The following is a 22,596-nucleotide window of genomic DNA, read 5'->3' as shown; positions in this document are numbered from 1 at the left end:
AATTAAGATGGTTGTATTATTTTCTCCTTTATTTTGTTACTTTGGTGAATTACACTGATTAATTTTCAAATAGTATACTATTATTGCAGTCTTAGAATAAAATCCATTTGGTCATAATGTGTTATGCTTTTAATATATTACTCTGTCTGTTATGGCAGTGTTTTATTAGGGATTTCTTAGAGCTTTTTGATGAGGAATGTTAACCTTTAATTTTCTGTTTCTGTAATGTGTTTGTCAGGTTTTGGTATCAAGGTTTTTAGGCCTCATAAAATGAATTGAAAAGTGTTCTCACCTCCTCTGTTTTCAGAAAAATTTGTAAAAGATTTGTATTATTTCTCTCCTAGATACTTGAACTAACCAGGAAAGCCATGTGGCCTAGAGTTTTCTTTGTGGGAAGGTTTTAAATTACAGATCAATTTTTAAAACAGATATAGGGCTATTCAGATTTTCTTATTTTTTTCTAGTTGTAATATATAATTGTATTCGTGAAATCAATTTAACAATACTACAAAAATCCATTAAAATGTCCTTTTTTTAATTTATTTTTTTATTGAATGGAAGATTCTTTAAGTTCTATAGTGCTTTACAATTTTCTTTTTTCTTTTTTTTGGCTGCGTTGGGTCTTTGTTGCTGCGCACGGATGTTCTCTAGTTGCGGTGCACGGGCTTCTCATTTGCAGTGGCTTCTCTTGTTGCGGAGCACAGGCTCTAGATGCGCGGGCTTCAGTAGTTGCAGCATGTGGGCTCATTAGTTGTGGCACGTGGGCCCTAGAGCATGCGGGCTTCAGTAGTTGCAGCACGTGGGCCCTAGAGTGCGTGGGCTTCAGTAGTTGTGGCATGTGGGCTCAGTAGTTGTGGCTTGCGGGCTCTAGAGTGCAGGCTCAATAGTTGTGGCACACAGGGTTAGTTGCTCCGTGGCATGTGGGATCTTCCAGGACCAGGGATTGAACCCATGCCCCCTGCATTGGCAGGCAGATTCTTAACCACTGTGCCACCAGGGAAGTCCCAGCTTTACAATTTTCAAGTTTCACACACATGATTTCATATAATTCCATAATAACCCTTTTATTTATCACCTACCCCTATCTTGCCCTCTCCCCGCTGGTAACAACTAGTTTATTCTCTGTATCTGCGATTCTGCTTCTTTTTTGTCTTATTCACTAGTTTTTATATTTTTTAGATTCCACATATAAGTGATATCATACAGTATTTGTCTTTCTTTGTCTGACTTATTTCACTTAGCATAATGCCCTCCAAGTCCATCCATGTTGCTGCAAGTGGCAAAATTTCATTCTTTTTTATGGCTGAGTAATAATCCATTGTATATATCTATCTACCAGATCTTCTTTTTTTCTAAAATTAATTAATTTATTTATTTATTTTTGGCTGTGTTGGGTCTCTGTTTCTGTGCGAGGGCTTTCTCTAGTTGCGGCAAGCAGGGGCCACTCTTCATCGCGGTTTTGCGGGCCTCTCACTATCATGGCCTCTCTTGTTGCGGAGCACAGGCTCCAGACGCGCAGGCTCAGTAGTTGTGGCTCACGGGCCTAGTTGCTCCATGGCATGTGGGATCTTCCCAGACCAGGGCTCGAACCCACGTCCCCTGCATTAGCAGGCAGATTCTCAACCACTGTGCCACCAGGGAAGCCCCAGATCTTCTTTTTTTATTCATTTGTTGTTGAACACTAAGGTTGCTTCCATACCTTGGCCATTCTAAAGAACGCTGCTATGAACACTAGGGTGCCTTTATCTTTTCAAATTAGTGTTTTTGTTTTAGGCTGTTTTTTTTTTTTTTTTTGTATTACATACCTAGGAGCAGAATTGCTGGGCACATGGTAGTTCTATTTTTAGTTTTTGAGAAACCTCCGTACTGTTATCCACAGTGGCTGCACCAGGGGCTGTTTAGGTTTTTTATTTCTCTTTGTGTCCATTTTAGTAATATGTGATTTTCAAGGGATTTGTCATACATGTGAGACATGAAAAAAGCAATAAACATAATGATAATTTGAAGTGGTTTTCAAAATTACTTTATTTTAATATAATTTATATAACTTAAAATTCACCCATTTAAATTTACAGTTCAGTTATTTTGCAGAGTTGTCAAAACCATAAACACAAGTTTTAGAACTTTTTAACCACTCCCCCAAAAGACCCTCACTTTAATTTGTCATCAGTTCTTATTCCTACCACTAATTTCTTTTTCACCTCTGTAGATTTGCCTTTTCTGAACATATGGCATATATGAAATCATTTAATATGTGGTCGTTTCATCCAGCTTCTTTAACTTAGCATAATGTTTCTGAGATTCATCCATGTTGTAGAATCTATCAGTATTTCATTTCCTTTTATTGCTAAATAATATTTCATATTATAGATATGCTAGATTTTATTTTTCTAGTCAAAGCTTGTGGACATTTAGATTGTTGATACTTTTTGGATATTATGAATAATGTTGCTATGAACATTTATGAATAAGTCTTTGTGTAGACATATGTTTTCATTTCTCTTGGGGATTTACCTAGAAGTGGAACTGGTCTAGTTTTCTTGGGATATCTTTATCTAACTTTGATATGAGGGTAATACTGACTACGTAGAATGAATTCCATCTTGTATTTTCTGGCAAAGTTTGTAAAGGATTGGTCTTTTTCTTTAAATGTTTGATAGAATTCAACACTAAAGACATCTGGGCTTGGGTTTGCTCTGGTAGAACCCAGGCCGTGAAACTGGGGAGGGAAGAATCAGAGCAGCCCCTGGCCAAAATTCCACAGACTTCCACTGTTTTTACTGAGTTTCAGTAGATTTTCTTCAACAAACAATTCTCAATTTGATGTATGCTTTGGGAAATTTCCAGAGGCCTAAATACTGGTTTATGTCAATTTTGTCCACTTTTATCATTGCTTTTTGAGGAAAGGATTTCTTGAGCTCCATATGCAGCCATTTCTATAAGTCCTGCTGACATAAAATTTATATATAACATTTCCTCATTATCCTTTTTATGTCACTAGGATTCTCATTTCTGATGTTGGTAACTTACATCTTCTCTCTTTTTTTTTCTTGATCAATCTTATTAGAGACTGTCAATTTTATGAATATATTCAGAGAACCAACTTTTGGCTTCTGAATAGTCCCAATTGTTTTTCTGTTGTCTATTTCATTAATTTAACCTCTTATTTTTATTTTCTTCCTTCTACTTAGTTTGGATTTAATTTCCTCTTCTTTTTCTAGCTTCTTAAGCTGGAAGATTGCATAACTGCTTTCAGGTCTTTCTTTCTTTTTTTTTTAAATTGGGGTATGGTTGTTTTCTTTCTTATATTACCATTTAGAGTAATACATTTTTTCCTGCAAGCACTGCTTGAGCTACCTCCCATAAATATTGCCTTGTTATTTTCAATATCATTTAGTTTAAGATATTTCTTTCCTTTTTGCTCTTGGGTTATTTAGAACTGTGTTGTTTAATTTCCAAATATTTGGGACTTTTCTATATACCTAATGATTATTCATTACCAATTTAATTATGTGTTTGAAAGAACATATTTTGTCATTTTTCATTCCTTTAACATTTATTGAAAATTTTGTTATGACTCAGCATATGATTTATTTTGGTAAATGTTCTGTTCCTTGTTTAGCCCCCAATTCTGTAGTTTTAATCTGGTATCATTTCCTTTTAGCCTCAGTAACTTATTTAGTATTCTTGTAGTAGAGTCTGATGACAGTGAATCTTCTTTCTATTTAATGGTGTAAATGCATGTAGGACTACTTATTTGTAAATCAGCTAGAGAACTGTATTAATCTGGGCTTTATTCTTAATAATTGAGGGGATTTTTTTCCCCAGGTGTTAGATTACTTCCAATAGTCATAAATTCTTTTCCTTTTTTAAAAACTGGAATATCCAAATAAGATATGCCTTTTATTTTTACAGTTTATCAAAATATGTGCCTCCCTGAATGCCTACTATCAGTACATTAAAGTGGATCTAAATAAAATAAGTATAGGTAATAGAATATTTTATTTTAGATATTTTATATTAAAATTATAATATTTAACTATAAGATATATCTGATTTCTTAAGTATACAAACCACAATCAATTAATAGTATATTAGAGTTGAACATCAGTCAAGTCAGGATGAGACAAGTTAAAATTTTCAAGAGCTATTAGATGATCATGTGATTCACCTTCATCAGGAAGGGAAGTAGTTTAGCTGGGTTTAGATTACAGCTATATTTAACAGTTATGTGGGGAACAAATATTAACAATTTCATCAGCACTACTGTGACCAGCTGACAAATATTGAATATTGTTTGGTCATCACTTTAAGCAGGTAACAAATAAACTTTTGCTAAGTGTTAAGAGAAATATTAGGCGGAGCAGAAAACTTTCAATACGTTTCTCATTTTGAATTAGAAACCCTAAAACATAACCTTGTCTTTTATACATAGTGAAAAGTGTTTAACATAATTAGAAAGGTCCATCTGCTTAAGAAAAAAACAGATTTTATGATCTAGATACCTATCTCTATGTCTTTTTCTTGTAAATTATCCAGGTGTCCTAAATTATCAGTAAATTCAGTTTGACACTAAACTAAGTTCTTGAATATAATTAAAGATCTAGAAATTATAATTTGAGCCAATACATGAAGGCCTAATGATTTGTAGTGTTATAAGAATAAGTCCATTTTATTCAGGTATTGTCTTTTATAATTTCTTTAAACACAGAATTTTATAATATTAAAATAGTATTAGTTTCTTTGACCAAGACAATTGATATTGGGAATTCAGGGAATTAAAATTAATTAGACTTTTTACGAGAAGATAAACCTAAGACTTACATAACTTACAGCTGTCCAATAGAACTTTCTGCAGTAAGGAAATGTTCTATAATCTGTGCAGTAAAATAGGGTACTGCTAGCTACACTGAGCACTTGAAATAAAGCTACTAAAACTAAGGAACTGAGCTTCCAATTCTATTTGATTGGGCTTAAACGTTTAATTTTAATTTTAATTTAACTTAATGTTAGCACTATTTGTTTATTTTTACATGGTGGTAAAATCAGAGAAAAAACACAAAGCTGTTTTAAAGATGAAATTATTAAATCAGTCTAATTTTTCCAGAGTGTATCAACTACATATCACATGAGCATTTATCCTAAGTATGTATCAATAACAAAAATGTTAAGGTACTTAAAAGCAAATTTTTGCTTATCATGTTGTGACCTAGTATCCAGTCATTAAAGAAACTCATATTTAAACCTGTTTTGGGTCAGTATTTTGAGTTACAGCTTTAGAAAGAAAAGTAATTTCTTTTTTTTAATTTAATTTTAGTTATTTTGGGCTATATCGGGTCTTAGTTGCGGCACGTGGGATCTTCTTTGAGGCATGCGGGATCTTTCATTGTGGTACACGGGCTCTTCATTGTGGTGCAGGTGTCTCTCGTTGTGGCGCAGAGGCTCCAGGGCACGTGGGCTCTGTAGTTGTGGTGCGTGGATTCCAGAGCACATGGGCTCTGTAGTTTATGGCACACAGGCTCTCTAGTTGAGGCACGGGAGCTCAGTAGTTGTGGTGCCCTGGCTTAGTTGCCCCATAGCGTGTAGGAATCTTAGTTCCCTGACCAGAGATCAAACCCGCATACCCTGCATTGTAAGGTGGATTCTTTACCACTGGACCACCAGGGAAGTCCCAGGAAAGTAATTTCTTGAAGCACCAACATACATTTAAAGATATGAAATAGGAATATTTTTAAAATATTTGATTTTCACTTATGTAAGTGCTTATACATTCACATTGTTTATAAATGGAAAATAGAACAGGATGCCCATAGGACTTGTAGAGAATTTATAATCTATACTTTTAATTCCCTTTCTAAGGTAGACAAATTAATTTCTTTATTTAAAAATATTTTATACTAATAAAATAGAAAAGTTTATCAACCCATACAACTTAAAAGAGCTAATTTAATAAGACAGAGACTTTAAGGTAGATGTTGATTAATTAAAGAAACAAAGAAGGGACTAATAAAATTAGTTATTTTTATTATAAATCCCAAATCTTGAAAATATCTCCCTGTTGATTAGTATTTTCTTTTGAATTTCCTCACCTACAAAATATTGGAAGAAAAAAATCACACACTTTTTTCTCAGTGAAATTACCTTTTGTGTAGGTTAACCAAAATATCCAATTAAAAGTATTTTTTTCTCTACCTATTGTTCTCTGTCCGTTTCTCTCCAGAACACTATTAGGGACCACAATCCACAACTCTATAACTCTAGCTGTGATTCTTTCAGACTGCCATTTTGGTGGTATTTTTTTTTTTAATTTAATGTTTTTTATATTGGGGTATGGTTGATTTACAATGTTCTGTTAGTTTCAGGTATACAGCAAAGTGGTTCAGTTATACATTTACATAGATCCATTCTTTTTCACATTCTTTTCCAATATAGATTATTACAGAATATTGAGTAGAGTTCCCTGTGCTATACACTAGGTCCTTGTTGATTATATATTTTATATATAGTAGTGTGTATATGTTAATCTCAACCTCCTAATTTATCCAACCCACACACCTTTCCCCTTCGAAAACCATAAGTTTGTTTTTGAAGTCTGTGAGTCTGTTTCTGTTTCGTAAATAAGTTCATTTGCATCATCTTTTTAGTTTCCACATATAAGTGATAGCATATGATATTTGTCTTTCTCTGTCTGACTTAGTATGATAATCTCTAGGTCCATCTGTGTTGCTGCAAATGGCATTATTTTGTTCTTTTTTATGGCTGAGTAATATTCCATTGTATATATGTACCATATCTTCTTTATCCATTCATCTGTCAATGGACATTTAGGTTGTTTCCAAGTCTTGGCTGTTGTAAATAGTGCTGCAATGAACACTGGGGTGAATGTGTCCTTTTGAACCATGGTTTTCTCCAGATATATGCCCAGGAGTGGGATTGCTGGATCATATGGAAGTATTATCTTTAATTTTTTTAGGACCCTCCATACTGTTCTCTATAGTGGTTATACCAATTTATCTATACATTACCACCAACATTGTCAAAGGGTCCCCTTTTCTCCACACCCTCTTCAGCATTTATTATTTGTAGACTTTTTGATAATGGCCATTCTGACAGGTGTGAGGTGATACCTCATTGTGCTTTAGATTTGCATTTCTCTAGTAATTAGGAATGTTGAGCATCTTTTCACGTGCTTTTTGGCCATCTCTATGACTTCTTTGGAGAAATGTCTGTTTAGATCTTCTGCCCATTTTTTGATGAGGTTATTTGTTTTTTTGATATTGAGTGGCATGAGCTGTTTGTAGATTTTGGAGATTAATCCCTTGTCAGTGGCTTCATTTCCAAAAATTTTCTCCCATTCTGTGGGTTGTCTTTTCGTTTTGTTTATGATTTCCTTTGCTGTGCAAAAGCTTTAACTTTAATGAGATCCCATTTGTTTATTTTAATTTTTATTACTGTAGGAGGTAGATCCTAAAAGATACTGCTGCCATTTATGTCAAAGAGTGTTCTGCCTATGTTTTCCTCTAAGAGTTCTGTAGTATCCAGTCTTATATTTAGGTCTTTAATCCATATTTGTGTATGGAATTAGAGAATGTTCTAATTTCATTCTTTTACTTATAGCTGTCCAGTTTTCCCAGCATCACTTATTGAGCAGGCTGTGTTTGCTCCATTGTATATTCTTGCCTTATTTGTTGTAGATTAATTGACCATAGGTTCATGGGTTTATTTCTGGGCTTTCTGTCCAGTTCCATTAATCTGTATTTCTGTTTTCCTGCCAGTACCATACTGTTTTGATGACTGTAGCTTTGTAGTATAGTCTGAAGTCAGGGAGCCTGATTCATCCAGCTGTTTTTCTTTCTCAGGATTGCTTTGGCTACTTGGGGTGTTTCGTGTTTCCATACAAATTGTAAAATGTTTTGTTCTACTCCTGCGAAAAATGCCATTGGTAATTTGATAGGGATTGCATTAAATCTGTATTGTCTTGGGTAGTATAGTCATTTTGACAATATTGATTCTTCCAGTCCAAGAACATGGCATATCTTTCCAACTGTTTGTGTCATCTTCAAATTCTTTCATCAATATCTTAAGAGGTTTCAGAGTACAGCTCTTTTGCCTCCTTAGATAGGTTTATTCCTAGGTATTTTATTCTTTTTGATGCAGTGGTAAATGGGATTGTTTCCTTAATTTCTCTTTCTGATCTTTCATTGTTAGTGTATAGAAATGCCACAGGTTTCTGTGTATTAATTTTGTATCCTGCAACTTTACTGAATTCATTGATGAGATCTAGTAGTTTTCTGGTAGCATCTTTAGGATTTTCTATGTATAGTATCATGTCATCTGCAAACAGTGACAGTTTTATTTCTTCTTTTCCAATTTGGAAATATATGGCATATATGGCCTTAATTATGTTGAGGTATGTTCCCTCTCTGTGCCCACTTGCTGGAGAGTTTTTATCATAAATGGGTGTTGAATTTTGTCAAAAGCTTTTACTACATCTATTGAGATCATATGGTTTTTATTCTTCAATTTGTTGATGAGGTATATCACATTGATTGATTTGTGGATATTGAAGAATCTTTGCATCCCTGGAATAAATCCCACTTGATCTTGGTGTATGATCGTCTTAATGTATTGTTGGATTCGGTTTACTAGCACTTTGTTGAGAATTTTTGTGTCTATGATCATCAGTGATATTTGCCTGTAATTTTCTTTTTTTGTGATATCTTTGTCTGGATTTGGCATCAGGGTGATGGCAGCCTCATAGAATGAGTATGGGACTGTTCCTTCTTCTGAAATTTTTTGAAAGAGTTTCAGAAGGATAGGTGTTAATTCTTCTCCAAATATTTGATAGAATTCACCCGTGAAGCCATCTGGTCCTGGACTTTTGTTTGTTGGAAGTTTTTAAATCACTGCTTCAATTTCAGTGCTGTGATTGGTCTGTTTGTATATTCTATTTCTTCCTGATTCAGTCTTTGAAGGTTGTACCTTGCTAAGAGTTTGTCCATTTCTTCCAGGTTGTCCATTTTATTGACATACTGTTGTTTGTAGTAATCTCTTATGATCCTTTGTATTTCCGTGGTGTCAGTTGTAACTGCACCTTTTTCATTTCTACTTTTATTGATTTGAGCACTTTCTCCTTTTTTCCTTGATGAGTCTGGATAAAGGTTTATCAATTTTATCTTTTCAAGAACCAGCTTTTAGTTTCATTGATCTTTTCTACTGTTTTCTTTATCTCTATTTCATTTATTTCTTCTCTGATCTGTATGATTTCTTTTCCTTCTACTAACTTTGGGTTTTGTTTTTTCTTCTTTCTCTCATTGCTTAAGGTGTAAGGTTGTTTATTTGAGATTTTTCTTATTTCCTGAGGTAAGATTGTATTTCTATAAACTTCCCTCTTAGAACTGCTTTTGCTGCATCCCATAGGTTTTGGATCATTGTGTTTTTGTTTTCATTTGTCTCTAGGTATTTTTTTATTTCCTCTCTGATTTCTTTGGTGATCCATTGGTTTTTTAGTAACATATTGTTTAACCTCTACGTGTTTGTGATTTTTACAATTTTTTTCTTGTAGTTGATTTCTAATCTCATAGTGTTGTGGCTGGAAAATATGCTCGATATGATTTCAGTTTTCTTAAATTTACCAAGGCTCACTTTGTGGCCCAGCATGTGGTCTATCCTTGAGAATGTTCCATGTGCACTTGAGAAGAATGTGTATTCTCCTACTTTTGGTTGGAATGTTCATCTGGTCTGATATGTCATTTAAGGCCCATGTTTCCTTACTGATTTTCTGTCTGGATGATCAGTCCATTGATGTAAGTGGGGTGTTAAAGTCCCCCACTATTATTTTTGTGTTACTGTTGATTTCTCCTTTTATGGCTGTTAGTATTAGCTTTACATATTGAGGTGCTCCTATGTTGGATGCATATATATTTACAATTGTTATAATTTCTTCTTGGATTGATCCCTTGGTCATTATGTAGTGTCCTTCTTTGTCCCTTGTAATGGACTTTATTTTAAAGTTGATTTTGTCTGATGTGAGTATTGCTACTCCAGCTTTCTTTTGATTTCCATTTGCATGGAATACCTTTTTCCATCCTCTCACTTTCAGGCTGTATGTGTCCCTAGATCTGAAGTGGGTCTCTTATAGACAGCATATATATGGGTCTAGTTTTTGTATCCATTTGGCCAGCCTTTTGGTTGGAGCATTTACATTTAAGGTAATTATCAATATATATGTTCTTATTGCCATTCTGTTAATTGTTTAGGATTTGTTTCTGTAGTTCTTTTTTCTTCCCTTTCTCTTTTGTTCTTGTCTCTTGTGATTTGATAGTCATCAAATCACAAGAGAAGAGAGTTGTGTTTGGATTGATTTTTCTGTTTTGTGTGTGTATCTATTGTAGGTTTTTCGTTTGCAGTTACCATGAGGTTTTGATATAGCAGTATGTATATATACAAGATTTTTTTAAGTTGCTGGTTTCTTACTTTCAAATGCCTTTCCAATATCCTGCATTTGTGCTCTTCTCTTCTCACAACTGCTGGTTTTGCGATCATATTTGTGTGTGTATATTTTCCTACCTTTACTATATGTTTGCCTTTACTGATGTGCTTTCCCATTTGTAATGTTCTTGTTTCTAGTTGTGGCCTTTTCTTTTCTGCCTAGAGAAGTTCCTTTAGCATTTGTTGTAAAGCTGGTTTGGTGGTACTGAATTCTCTTAGCTTCTGCTTGTCTGTAAAGCTTTTGATTTCTCCACTGAATCTGAATGAGAGCCTTGCTGGGTAGAGTATTCTTGGTTATAGGTTTTCCCCTTTCATCACTTTAAATACATCATGCCACCGCCTTCTGGCCTGCAGAGTTTCTGCTGAAAAATCAGCTGATAACCATGTGGGGCATTCCTTTGTATGTTATTTGTTGCTTTTCCCTTTTGCTTTTAATATTTTCTCTGTCTTTATTTTTTGTCAACTTGATTAATATGTGTCTTGGGGTGTTCCTCCTTGGTTTTATCCTGTATGGGACTATCTGTGCTTCCTGGACTTGAGTATTTCCTTTCCCATGTTAGGGAATTTTTTGGCTATTATGTCTGCAAATATTTTCTCAGGGCCTTTCTCTCCTCTCCTTCTGGGATACATATAATGTGAATGTTGGTGCATTTAATGTTATCGCAGAGGTCTTTGAGACTGTGCTCATTTCTTTTCATTCTTTTTTCTTTATTCTGTTCCATGGCCGTGATTTCCACCAATCTGTCTTCCAGCTCACTTATCTGCTCTTCTGCCTCATTTATTCTGCTATTGATTCCTTCCAGTGTATTTTTCATTTGTATTTTCTTGAGTAAATAAGAGCAGAATTACTGAGTCATATGGTAAGTATATGTTTATGAGACAGGATAAACTATTTTATAAAGAGGTTATATCATTTTGTATTCCAACTAGCAATGTATGAGGGTTTTGGTTTTTCCACATTCTTTTCAACACTTCATATTGTCGATCTTTTCAATTTTATCTACTCTGATGGGTTCACTGGTATCTAATAGTGATTTCAATGTACATATTCCTAGTAACTAATGATGTTCAGCATCTTTCAAGTGCTTTTTTCACATTTGTGCATCTTGTTGGGTGAAATGTCTGTTCAAATCTTTTACCTACTTTTTAAATCAAGTTGTCTTATTATTACTGGGAGTTCTGTAAATATTTTGAATAAGATATGTATTTTCCAAATGTCTTCTCTCAGTCTGTGGCTAATCTTTTCATTTTGTTAATGGTATCTTTTGTAGAGCAAAATGATTTAATTTTGATGTCATGCAGGTTATTAATTTTTTATTTTATGGTTTGTGCTTTTCATGCCCTTTTAAACTGTTGTCTAACCCCAGATTACTTTGATTTTCTTCTGATCCATTTTAAGTTAATTTTTGCGTTTTATGAAAGGTGAAAGTTAAGGCTCCATTTTTAATTTACGGGTATCTAATTGTTCTATCATTTATTGAAAATATTATCTTTCCTCTGAGTTGCCATAGCACTTTTGCCAAATATTGTCATTTATGTGTGAGTTTGTTTGTGGATATTGTTCCATTCCACTAATACTTATGTTTATTTTTTCAATACTTTTTCAATACCAGCCTATCGTGATTCCTGTAGCTTTAGAGTATGTCTTGAAATTTTATAGTGTAGCTCCTTAAACTTGTTTATTTTTCAAAACCGTTTGGGCTATTCTAGATCACTGCATTTTCGTACATAGTTTAGAATCGTGTTTCAATTTCTTAAACAAAAAAAGTCTGCTGGCATTTTGTTTGGAATTGCTTGCACTTTGTAGATCAATTTGGGGAAAATTAACAATATTGAGTTTTCTGACCATTGATCAAGGTACATCTCTTTATTTAGGTCTTCTTTCATTTCCCTCGGCAATGGTTTATAATTTTCAGTGTACATGTTTTTACATGTGTTGTTAAATTTATACCTATTTTATAATTTTGATGCTATTATGAGTATTGGATGGAGCGTTCTATAAACTTCAGTTTAGTCAAGGATGTCAATAGTGTTGTTCAGAACTTCTGTATTCTGACTAATTATTTTTTGCCTAATAATTCTATCGATTGTTGAAAGAAGAACGTTTGCATCCTCAGCCTTAATTGTAGATATGTCTGTTTTTCCTTCTAACTCTCAGTATTTCTCCATGTATTTTGAAGGTCTATTACCAGATGAATCCACATATAGGGTTGCTATATCTTCTTGATGAATTGACTTCATAATCATTCTCCCTATTTATCTTTCAAAATTTTTCTTGTTCTGACGTATACTTTGTCTATATTAATGATCCATTAATATAGCCACTTCAGCCTTCATTTAATTAGTGTTTTCATGGTATACGTTTTCCATTCTTTTAGTTTATTTTTAAACTGGATTTGTTGTAGGCAACATATACTGGATCTGAATTTTTTTTTCCACTCAGGCAATCTCTGCCCTTAATTAGAGTGTATAGACCATTTACATTTATTGACTTTAATGTGATTATCCCTATTGTTGCCTTGAATGAAAAGATTTTTCTATTTTCTATTTGTCCCATTTGTTCTTGCATTTTTTCCTTTTTTATGGTATCTTTTAATGATTCTATTTTATCTCCTATTGTCCTAAGTATTTAAGTTTTAAATTTTAATTAAAAAACTTTTTTTTAATTTACATTTTTGCTCTTTGGTTTATTATGTATATTATATATATATATCTTTAATTTCAAATAAATAAACAGCATTATACCACTTCACATATAAGAATCCTTTAACAGTATACTTCTATCTCTCTTCCTGTTCTTAGTACTACTGTTGCCATATATTTTATTTCTATCAATCATGTTATAAGTCCCACAATACATTGTTATTTGCATTTTAAGTGATCAATGATTTTTTGAAGAAATGAGTCTTTAATATTAATCCACATATTTAACCACTTATGGTGTTCTTCATTACTTAGTGTAGATCCATATTTTAATCTGGAATCATTTTTCTTCTGCCTAAAGGACTTCCTTTATTATTATTATTATTTTTTAAATACTTCAGCTATTTAAAGATAAGTTATCCATACTGACAGGCCAAAAAATTCTAGAACAAGATAATGCTATGGAGAATAGGGTAGCTATTTTACATACAAGTGATTAGAAGGCATATTGTGTTCCTACAGTACAGTTGCTCTAGTTTTTATATACAATGTTTAAAGGTTACTTTCCATTTACAGTTATTACAAAATATTGGCTGCATCCCCCATGTTGTACAATGCATCCCCCATGTTGTACAATACATCCTGGAGCCTATCTTACACCCAATAGTTTATACTTCCTACTCCCCCACCCCTCCCCTTCTCTCCCCACTGGTAACCACTAGTTTGTTCTCCTTATCTGTTGAGTCTGCTTCTTTTTTGTTATGTTCACTAGTTGTATTTTTTTTCGATTCCACATATAAGTGATAACACACAGTATTTGTCTTTCTCTGTCTGACTTATTTCACTTAGCATAATGCCATCCGAGTCCACCCATGCTGCGCAAATGGCACCATTTCATTCCCTTTTTTGCTCTATTTTATGTTGGAAATGCTTTTTTAAATTTTAATGTTTATTTATTTTCTTATTAGTCATCCTTTTTTTTTTTCAAGAACATTAAAATGTGAAAAGTGTATATTTAGGAGTTGAGCAAATAGTACATATTTATGTGTGTGTGTGTGTATATATATATATATATATATATATTTATTCAAACAGAAAGTCAAAAGAATTAATCATCCTCAGCAGTTCACTCAGTCCCGTGTAATTAATTTTTTTTCCTCTTGATCTTTTGTTAGCACTTTTATGAGTTCATCAGTTTTCCATCAGAGTTCTGAAAATGCTTATTCATTCAGTTCAGCAGTATAGTCAGTTACCAGAAACCTGTACTTGTCAGAGTCTTTTCCATGAATTCCTTGAAGATGAAACCCTTTTATAGGAACATATTTGCAAAAGCATCAGAATACACCCAGAACTGTCTGTAAATGACAAAAGAATTAAAAATGACCACGGTTAAAGATTTGATGAAAGTTCATAATAATGCAATTGACAAGGAAATTTGGTTATTCTGAGATACACATTTTAAAGTAATAACTAGAATTATGACTTATAACATTATACCAGCACATATAAGATTTTTAGAAATTTCATGTAATGTCTGAAACATTTATATTAACATATTTCCATACAAATAACCCAAAGAAAGTTTAGTAGTAGTTGTTTGTTTATATTAGAGGTTATTAGGCATCCATTTTATGCACATCAGTGTATACATGTCAATCCCAATCTCCCAATTCAGCACACCCCCACCCCCACCCCCTGCCACTTTCCCCCCTTGGTGTCCACACGTTTTGTTCTCTACATCTGTGTCTCAATTTCTGCTCTGCAAACCAGTTCATCTGTACCATTTTCTAGGTTCCACATATATGCATTAATATACGATATTTGTTTTTCTCTTTCTGACTACTTCACTCTGTATGACAGTCTCTAGGTGCATCCACGTCTCTACAAATGACCCAATTTCGTTCCTTTTTATGGCTAATATTCCATTGTATATATGTACCACATCTTCTTTATCCATTCATCTGTCGATGGGCATTTAGGTTGCTTCCATGATCTGGCTATTGTAAATAGTGCTGCAAAATGAACATTGGGGCGCATGTGTCTTTTTGAATTAGGGTTTTCTCTGGGTATATGCCCAGTAGTGGGATTGCTGGGTCATATGGTAATTCTATTTTTAGTTCTTTAAGGAACCTCCATACTGTTCTCCATAGTGGCTGTATCAATTCACATTCCCACCAACAGTGCAAGAGCGTTCCCTTTTCTCCACACCCTCTCCAGCATTTGTTGTTTGTAGATTTTCTGATGATGCCCATTCTAACTGGTATGAGGAAATACCTCATTGTAGTTTTGATTTGCATTTCTCTAATGATTAGTCATGTTGAGCAGCTTTTCATGTGTTAGTTGGCCATCTGTATGTCTTCTTTGGAGAAATGTCTATTTAGGTCTTCGGCCCATTTTTGGATTGGGTTTTTTGTTTTTTTAATATTGAGCTGCATGAGCTGTTTATATATTTTGGAGATTAATCCCTTGTCAGTTGCTTCGTTTGCAAATATTTTCTCCCATTCTGAGGGTTGTCTTTTCGTCTTGTTTATGGTTTCCTTTGCTGTGCTTTTAAGTTTCATTAGGTCCCATTTGTTTATTTTTGTTTTTATTTCCATTACTCTAGGAGGTGGATCAAAAAATATCTTGGGTTTATTTTTGTAGGTCCTTTTCTTCTCTTGTGTTTCCCACTTAGAGAAGTTCCTTTAGCATTTGTTGTAGAGCTGGTTTGGTGGGCTGAATTCTCTTAGCTTTTGCTTGTCTGTAAAATTTTTGATTTCTCCATCGAATGTCAGTGAGATCCTTGCTGGGTAGAGTAATCTTGGTTGTAGTTTCTTCCCTTTCATCATGCCACTCCCTTCTGGCTTGTAGAGTTTCTGCTGAGAAATCAGCTGTTAACCTTATGGGAGTTCCCTTGTATGTTATTTGTCATTTTTCCCTTGCTGCTTTCAATAATTTTTCTTTGTCTTTAATTTTTGCCAGTTTGATTACTATGTGTCTTGGCATGTTTCTCCTTGGGTTTGTCCTGTATGGGACTCTCTGCACTGCCTGGATTTGGGTGGCTATTTCCTTTCCCATGTTAGGGAAGTTTTCAACTCTAATCTCTTCAAATATTTTCTTGGGTCCTTTCTCTCTCTCTTCTCCTTCTGGGACCCCTATAATGTGAATGTTGTTGTGTTTGATGCTGTCCCAGAGGTCTCTTAGGCTGTCTTCATTTCTTTTCATTCTTTTTTCTTTATTCTGTTCTGCAGCAGTGAATTCCACCATTCTGTCTTCCAGGTCACTTATCCGTTCTTCTGCCTCAGTTATTCTGCTATTGATTCCTTCTAGTGCATTTATCATTTCAGTTATTGTATTGTTCATCTCTGTTTGTTCTTTAATTCTTCTTGGTCTTTATTAAACGTTTCTTTCATCTTCTCGATCTTTTTGCCTCCATTCTTTTTCCGAGGTCCTGGATCATCTTCACTATCATTATTCTGAATTCTTTTTCTGGAAGGTTGCCTATCTCCACTTCATTTGGTTGTTTTTCTGGGTTTTTATCTTGTTCCTTCATCTGGTACATAGCCCTCTGCCTTTTCATCTTGTCTATCGTTCTGTGAATGTGGATTTTATTCCACAGGCTGCAGGATTGTAGTTCTTCTTGCTTCTGCTGTCTGCCCTCTGGTGGATGAGGCTATCTAAGAGGCTTGTGGAAGTTTCCTGATGGGAGGGACTGGTGGTGGGTAGAGCTGGCTGTTGCTCTGGTGGGCAGAGCTCAGTAAAACTTTAATCCACTTGTCTGCTGATGGGTGGGGCTGGGTTCCCTCCCTGTTGGTTGTTTGGCCTGAGGTGACCCAACACTGGAGCCTACCCCGGCTCTTTGGTGGGGCTAATGGCAGACTCTGGGAGGGCTCATGCCAAGGAGTACTTCCCAGAACTTCTGCTGCCAGTGTCCTTGTCCCTTGGTGAGCCACAGCTGCCCCCCGCCTCTGCAGGAGACCCTCCAACACTAGCAGGTAGGTCTGGTTCAGTCTCCTATGGGGTCACTGCTCCTTCCCCTGGGTCCCGATGTGCATACTACTTTGTGTGTGCCCTCCAAGAGTGGAGTCTCTGTTTCCCTGAGTCCTGCCAAAGTCCTGCAATCAAATCCCACTAGCCTTCAAATTCTGATTCTCTAGGAATTCCTCCTCCCATTGCCGGACCCCCAGGTTGGGAAGCCTGACGTGGGGCTCAGAACCTTCACTCCAGTGGGTGGACTTCTGTGGTATAAGTGTTCTCCAGTTTGTGAGTCACCCACCCAGCAGTTATGGGATTTGATTTTATTGTGATAGCGCCCCTCCTATCATCTCATTGCAGCTTCTCCTTTGTCTTTGCATGTGGGGTATCTTTTTTGGTGAGTTCCAGTGTCTTCCTGTCGATAATTGGACAGGAAGCAGTTAGCTGTGATTCTGGTGTTCTCGAAAGAGCAAGTGAGAGCGTGTCCTTCTACTCCGCTATCTTGAACCAATCTCCTCCTTTATTATTTCTTATAGTACACGTCTCCTAGTGATTAATTCCCCAGATTTTTATTCATGAGTAAAAATCTGTATTTCACCATTTGAAAGACATGTGCTGAGTATAGAATGTTATTTTGACCCATTATTATCATTTGTTGCTTTCAAGATGTCATGTCATTTTGGACTGTGTAGTTTCCAAGGAGTAGATTTCATCATTCTTATCTTTGCCTCTGTGTAGGAAATATATCTTTTCTCTCTGGCTGCTTTTAACATTTTTTTCTCTATCACTAGTTTTCAACAATGTGATGATGTATTTTTCTTTATGTTTATTCTGCTTAGGATCCTTTGAGTTTCTTGGATCTTTAGGTTTACTGTTACCAAGTTAGTTTGGCTATCATTTTGCTATTTGGCTTCATTGCTTTAAATATGTTTTCTGCTGATCTTCCTTTCTGAGGCTCCAATTACATTTATTCTAGACTGCTCAATTTTGTCCCAGGGGTCAGTGATGCTTTGGGGTTTTCTTCTCTCTCTTGTTTCTTTTTGGAAATTTTCTATTGCTATTTATTCAAGTTCACTATTCTTCTCCGCTATGATGTCTAATATTCAGATAAAAATATATCTGAAATGATAAAATTATCTCTCAAAATTTGAGTCTTTTTAATATCTACTAATTCTCACTTTATCACATTCATATTTTCCTCAGCCTTCTTGAATATCTGGAATATATTTTCCAAAGCATTTTTAATATCCTTTTCTGATAATTTTATCATCTGTTTTATTTCTAGGTATGTTTCTGGTGATTAACTTTTTTTCTCTGGTTATCAGTCTTTTTCTTGATACCTACTACTTTTCATATAGTTAACATTGTGAATTTTACATTTATGGTGATATTTTGTTGGATTCTTTTCAATAGATGATAGTTATCTGGAAGGAAGTTATGTTACTTAGAATCATTGTTTTTAAGCTTTTTTAGGGTGGGTCTAGAAAAGCCTTTAGTTTAGTTTATGGCTAATTTGTTCCCACTACTGAAGTGACACCCCTATATCTGTTTTCCCATGTAGTTGGAGATCTCAGCAGTTTGGCTGGTAGTGACATGAAATATTCTCAGCCTTGTATGAGCTTTGTGAATTGTTCTGCTTTATCCTTTTGGTGGTTTGTTCCCAAACCTGGGGTAGTTTATTCACATGGATGCACAGATCAGTACCCAGACAAAATTTCAAGAGAACCGTTCTGTAAATCTCTGGTGTATTCTATCTATGCAGCTCTCTTCTCTCTAGTATTTTGCCTCATAAATTCTGTTTTTGCCACATCAGACTCTGATTTCTGTCTCCTCGGTTTGGTGAGACTTCTGATCTCTCCTTGAGTTTCGGTTTCCTGTGCTCTAGCCTGGGAAATCTCTCCATTCAGTAAGCTAGAACACTTAGTTTAAACTAAAGTTTACTTCGATTGTTATCCTTCTCTCATCTTATTCTATGTTGTCTGTTGACCAATATGTGAAAACTGTCGTTTAATATATTTTGTTCAGCTTCCTAGTTAAGGTAGGAGATTAACTCCAGTATCCATATTGACTTTTCAACAATTGCCTAACCTCCCCAAACCTAAGGTATAACTTTCCAGGATTCTTACTTACTTACTTACTTATTTATTTATGGCTGCGTTGGGTCTTTGTTGCTGCATGCAGGCTTTCTCTAGTTGCATCGAGTGGGGGCTACTCTTCGTTGTGGTGCACAGGCTTTTCATTGCAGTGGCTTTTGTTGCAGAGCATGGGCTTTAGGCACATGGGCTTCAGTAGTTGTGGCTCACAGGCTTAGTTGCTCCCTGGCACATGGGATCTTCCCGGACCAGGGATCGAACCCGTGTCCCCTACATTGGCATGTGGATTCTTAAGCATTGCACCATGAGGGAAGTCCCCAGTATTCTTATTTTTAATTCAAAAAGAAAAATATTTTTGTTGGTGTCATACATTCCAGTTGCCTTTTTTTCTCTTCTCAGTACTGCATTTGGGAATTCTCTCATACCTGTAAGCAGAAGTAATTAACTACATTTTAACATTAAAAGTTTAGAGATATTAATTTGCTACAATATGTAGTATGTATAATATTGCACTTCTTATAATAATATTAAGATCAATTCTACTTTTGTGTGGAAAATTTTCAAAGTACTTTAATAACATTTCTGAATTGATGCTCATAAAAGCTCTGTGGACTAGATAAATCTTGCGTTATAATTCTCATTACAAAGTAAAGAAACTAAGGCCTCACAAGATTCATTAATTTTTCTCAGTCGCATAACCTATAAATGATGAGATAGGATCTTCTGACTTTTATAACAATGTTTTTTCCAATTTTCCAGAGTCTGTCTTCCTGGAAGATGTAGAACTTTATGTAAAATATCAAATACTTTAGTATGGTAGCAAAACTTTTCACTTTTTGTGAGGAAGGCAATATGGTGGAATAGAAATAACTAGATTTAGAGTAAGCGGATGATTTGTCAATCATATTCAATCTAAGTAATAAAACAACGTGGAATTATATAAAATGAGCAAAACAACTTTTATACAACTATTTTATATTTAGTTTAGGAAACAAAAAGCAGATTTACAATTGTTCAGCTAGAGGGCATGTTGTAAATGGAGAAAAAAGAGAGTCTAGTGTATGCCAATTGTTAAGGTGACCAAAATGCCTGCTTAGGAGATCCATTTTAAGTTTTCAGGAGATTTAGTTAAGAAATTAATCAAATGGCCTTTGTATTTTAATATATGGGACAAAATAAAGAACAAAAGATTGAGAAATTTTTAAATTTTTGTGAATGAGTTAGATCTCTGTTCATATCTACTATGGTGTCAAAACCTTTGATATATGAAGTTAATCTTTATGTAAAATCTTGTGTTAAATATACACTCTGTTTAAGAAGAGAATTAATTTGGAACCTAATAATTATCATTTTATTTGAAAAAGTCACCTAATTGCATGCCTAAGCAGCTGTAGCTATTGAAGTGCGACATTTCTTGATCTATTCCCCCCTTCATAGCAAAAAGATTTTATATGATTTGTCTGTAAAAACATAAAATCAAGTTAAAGAGCAGGTTGAGTAATCACTACTTACATGATAAAATATATTAGAAAATATGATTGCAGGTCATTCCTATTTTTTGCAGTGGTCATGGCTATTATATAAGGTTAACCTATCCTATGTAAAGGTACCATATCCTTCCTGACTTTCACCAGTCACTGCCTGACTTACCCAACCCCAAAGCATTACTTTCCAATAATCTTATTTATTTTTAAATTCAGAGATAAAAATAATGATCGTTGATGTAATACATTCTAGTTGCATTTTTTTTTTTTTTCTCTCAGAGTTGCATTTGGGAACTGTAATGGGTTGGCTGTGGTGGATTTTATACAGAAGACAGTACTGTTAAGCATGGGGACCATTGACCTATATAGATCAAGTGACCTATACCAACGACAACCACGGTCTCCTCGAAAAAACAAGCAGTTCATTGCAGGTAGGAGATAAGATCATTATGAACTTGATTAGTTCACCTGTTTTCTTACCTTTAGATTTCTTGTCTTTCTTCTGTGATGCTATTCAAATGCACAGCAATATAAAGTCAACATAATTTACAATACCATGTAAGTAAAATTGGTCAGAAACATAGTAAGAATCTTTGAAAGGGTAAAGGAGGTGTTTAAACTTCAATTTGTTGTTAACGTTAGGAAGGATCTCAAGTTTCTTAAGTTGAATTCCTAAGAAATAACAAAAAATAAGGTATTAAATATAAAAATGCTAAGAAAATCAGGCTCTCTAGTTGAAAAAGCTGCTTGCAATGGTTGTGTTAACTGGGATAGTTTTCTTCTAATATATGATAGCTTTAAAAATATAACTTAAGGTCATTCACTAGTTTTAATTTTTTAAATTAACTCCATTTTTTGGCTGTCACCTTTCCTTGTTGGATGGTGACTTTCTTGGAGGTATTTTCACAAATGCAGTAAACATTATTAAAATGCTATGAAAGATGATATTTTTCTTGACAGGACAAATTATAAAAGAAAAATATATAAAGTTACTAAAATACAAGCCAAAATACTTTCTACATATAATGCCAAACCTTGATATGTCAAATTATCCAAAGTTGTACTAAAATTTCAGTATATATCCAAATAGTTGGCTTTGCAAACATTGCCAACATTTTGTATATTTTCTGTCCACTGACATAGTTTAATTGGTAAAAACTCGGCTGAGCTAAAAGATTTGCAGGTGGAAATGCATCTATAGTATTATGTGTTATTTTATACAGTTTTTAAAATTTTCTACTGTTTTTTAAAATAGTCAGTTGAATATTGACACTTTTACTGAATATACCCACGTAAAGACTATTTTAAAGTAAAAAGAGTACATTATGGTAGGTGTTATTTTCTAAATAGCAAATGTGCCAAATTTAACATCTGAATGTGGTAATAAATGAAGTTTCCTTTTGGACTAATAAAAAATTACTTGATATACTGAAATTCTCCTTCTTTGTTAATCTTTCTTTTGTAAACCTAAACCCTTTCCAAATTGCTAATTTAGACCCTTTTCAGGAGCACAAAAGTTCTCCTTCAGAACCTGGAGTTTCTTTGTTTTTTTTTTAGGGATCTCAACTTTTAGCAATATTTTATGAGTGCTAGCAATGTAAAATTAGACAGGTTCTGCTTCTACCACTACTGGCTTTTGAAAGAAAGGCAGAATAAGAAAAATTGTGCATGAATGTACCATGAGATTCCCTCACGATTGAGAAAGAGAAAGTTGACTTTTGAAAGTTCATGGACTCTTGATAGAAAGATGTTAGGGGATAGTAGGCACTGTTTGCATGCTGAAACACTAATTCAATCAGAAAAGCTGTGAATCCTAAGACAGCATCTAAATTACTTGCTGGATATACACAGTGGGATGACAAAGTGTATATTTTGACAGAGGTAATACAATTATTATTTAATTTAAACTTACTGAGCCTCAAAAATTATGA

General features: G+C 34.4%; 1 protein-coding gene across 11 annotated transcripts in view; it reads left to right on the top strand.

Annotated features, from left to right (window-relative positions):
* STXBP5L (syntaxin binding protein 5L) overlaps positions 1 to 22,596 on the top strand; it is a 390,198-nt gene that overhangs the window by 276,481 nt on the left and 91,121 nt on the right. For all 11 annotated transcript variants that reach the window (XM_082460023.1, XM_082460029.1, XM_082460032.1 and 8 more), the window contains one exon: positions 20,945 to 21,096. In XM_082460023.1, the coding sequence (XP_082316149.1) occupies positions 20,945 to 21,096 (152 nt within the window). The remainder of the gene's footprint in view (positions 1 to 20,944; positions 21,097 to 22,596) is intronic.

This window comes from Balaenoptera physalus (assembly GCF_965194825.1).
Source record: "Balaenoptera physalus genome assembly, chromosome: 4".
Lineage (NCBI taxonomy): Eukaryota > Metazoa > Chordata > Mammalia > Artiodactyla > Balaenopteridae > Balaenoptera > Balaenoptera physalus.
This window is presented reverse-complemented; position numbering and strand designations above follow the sequence as displayed.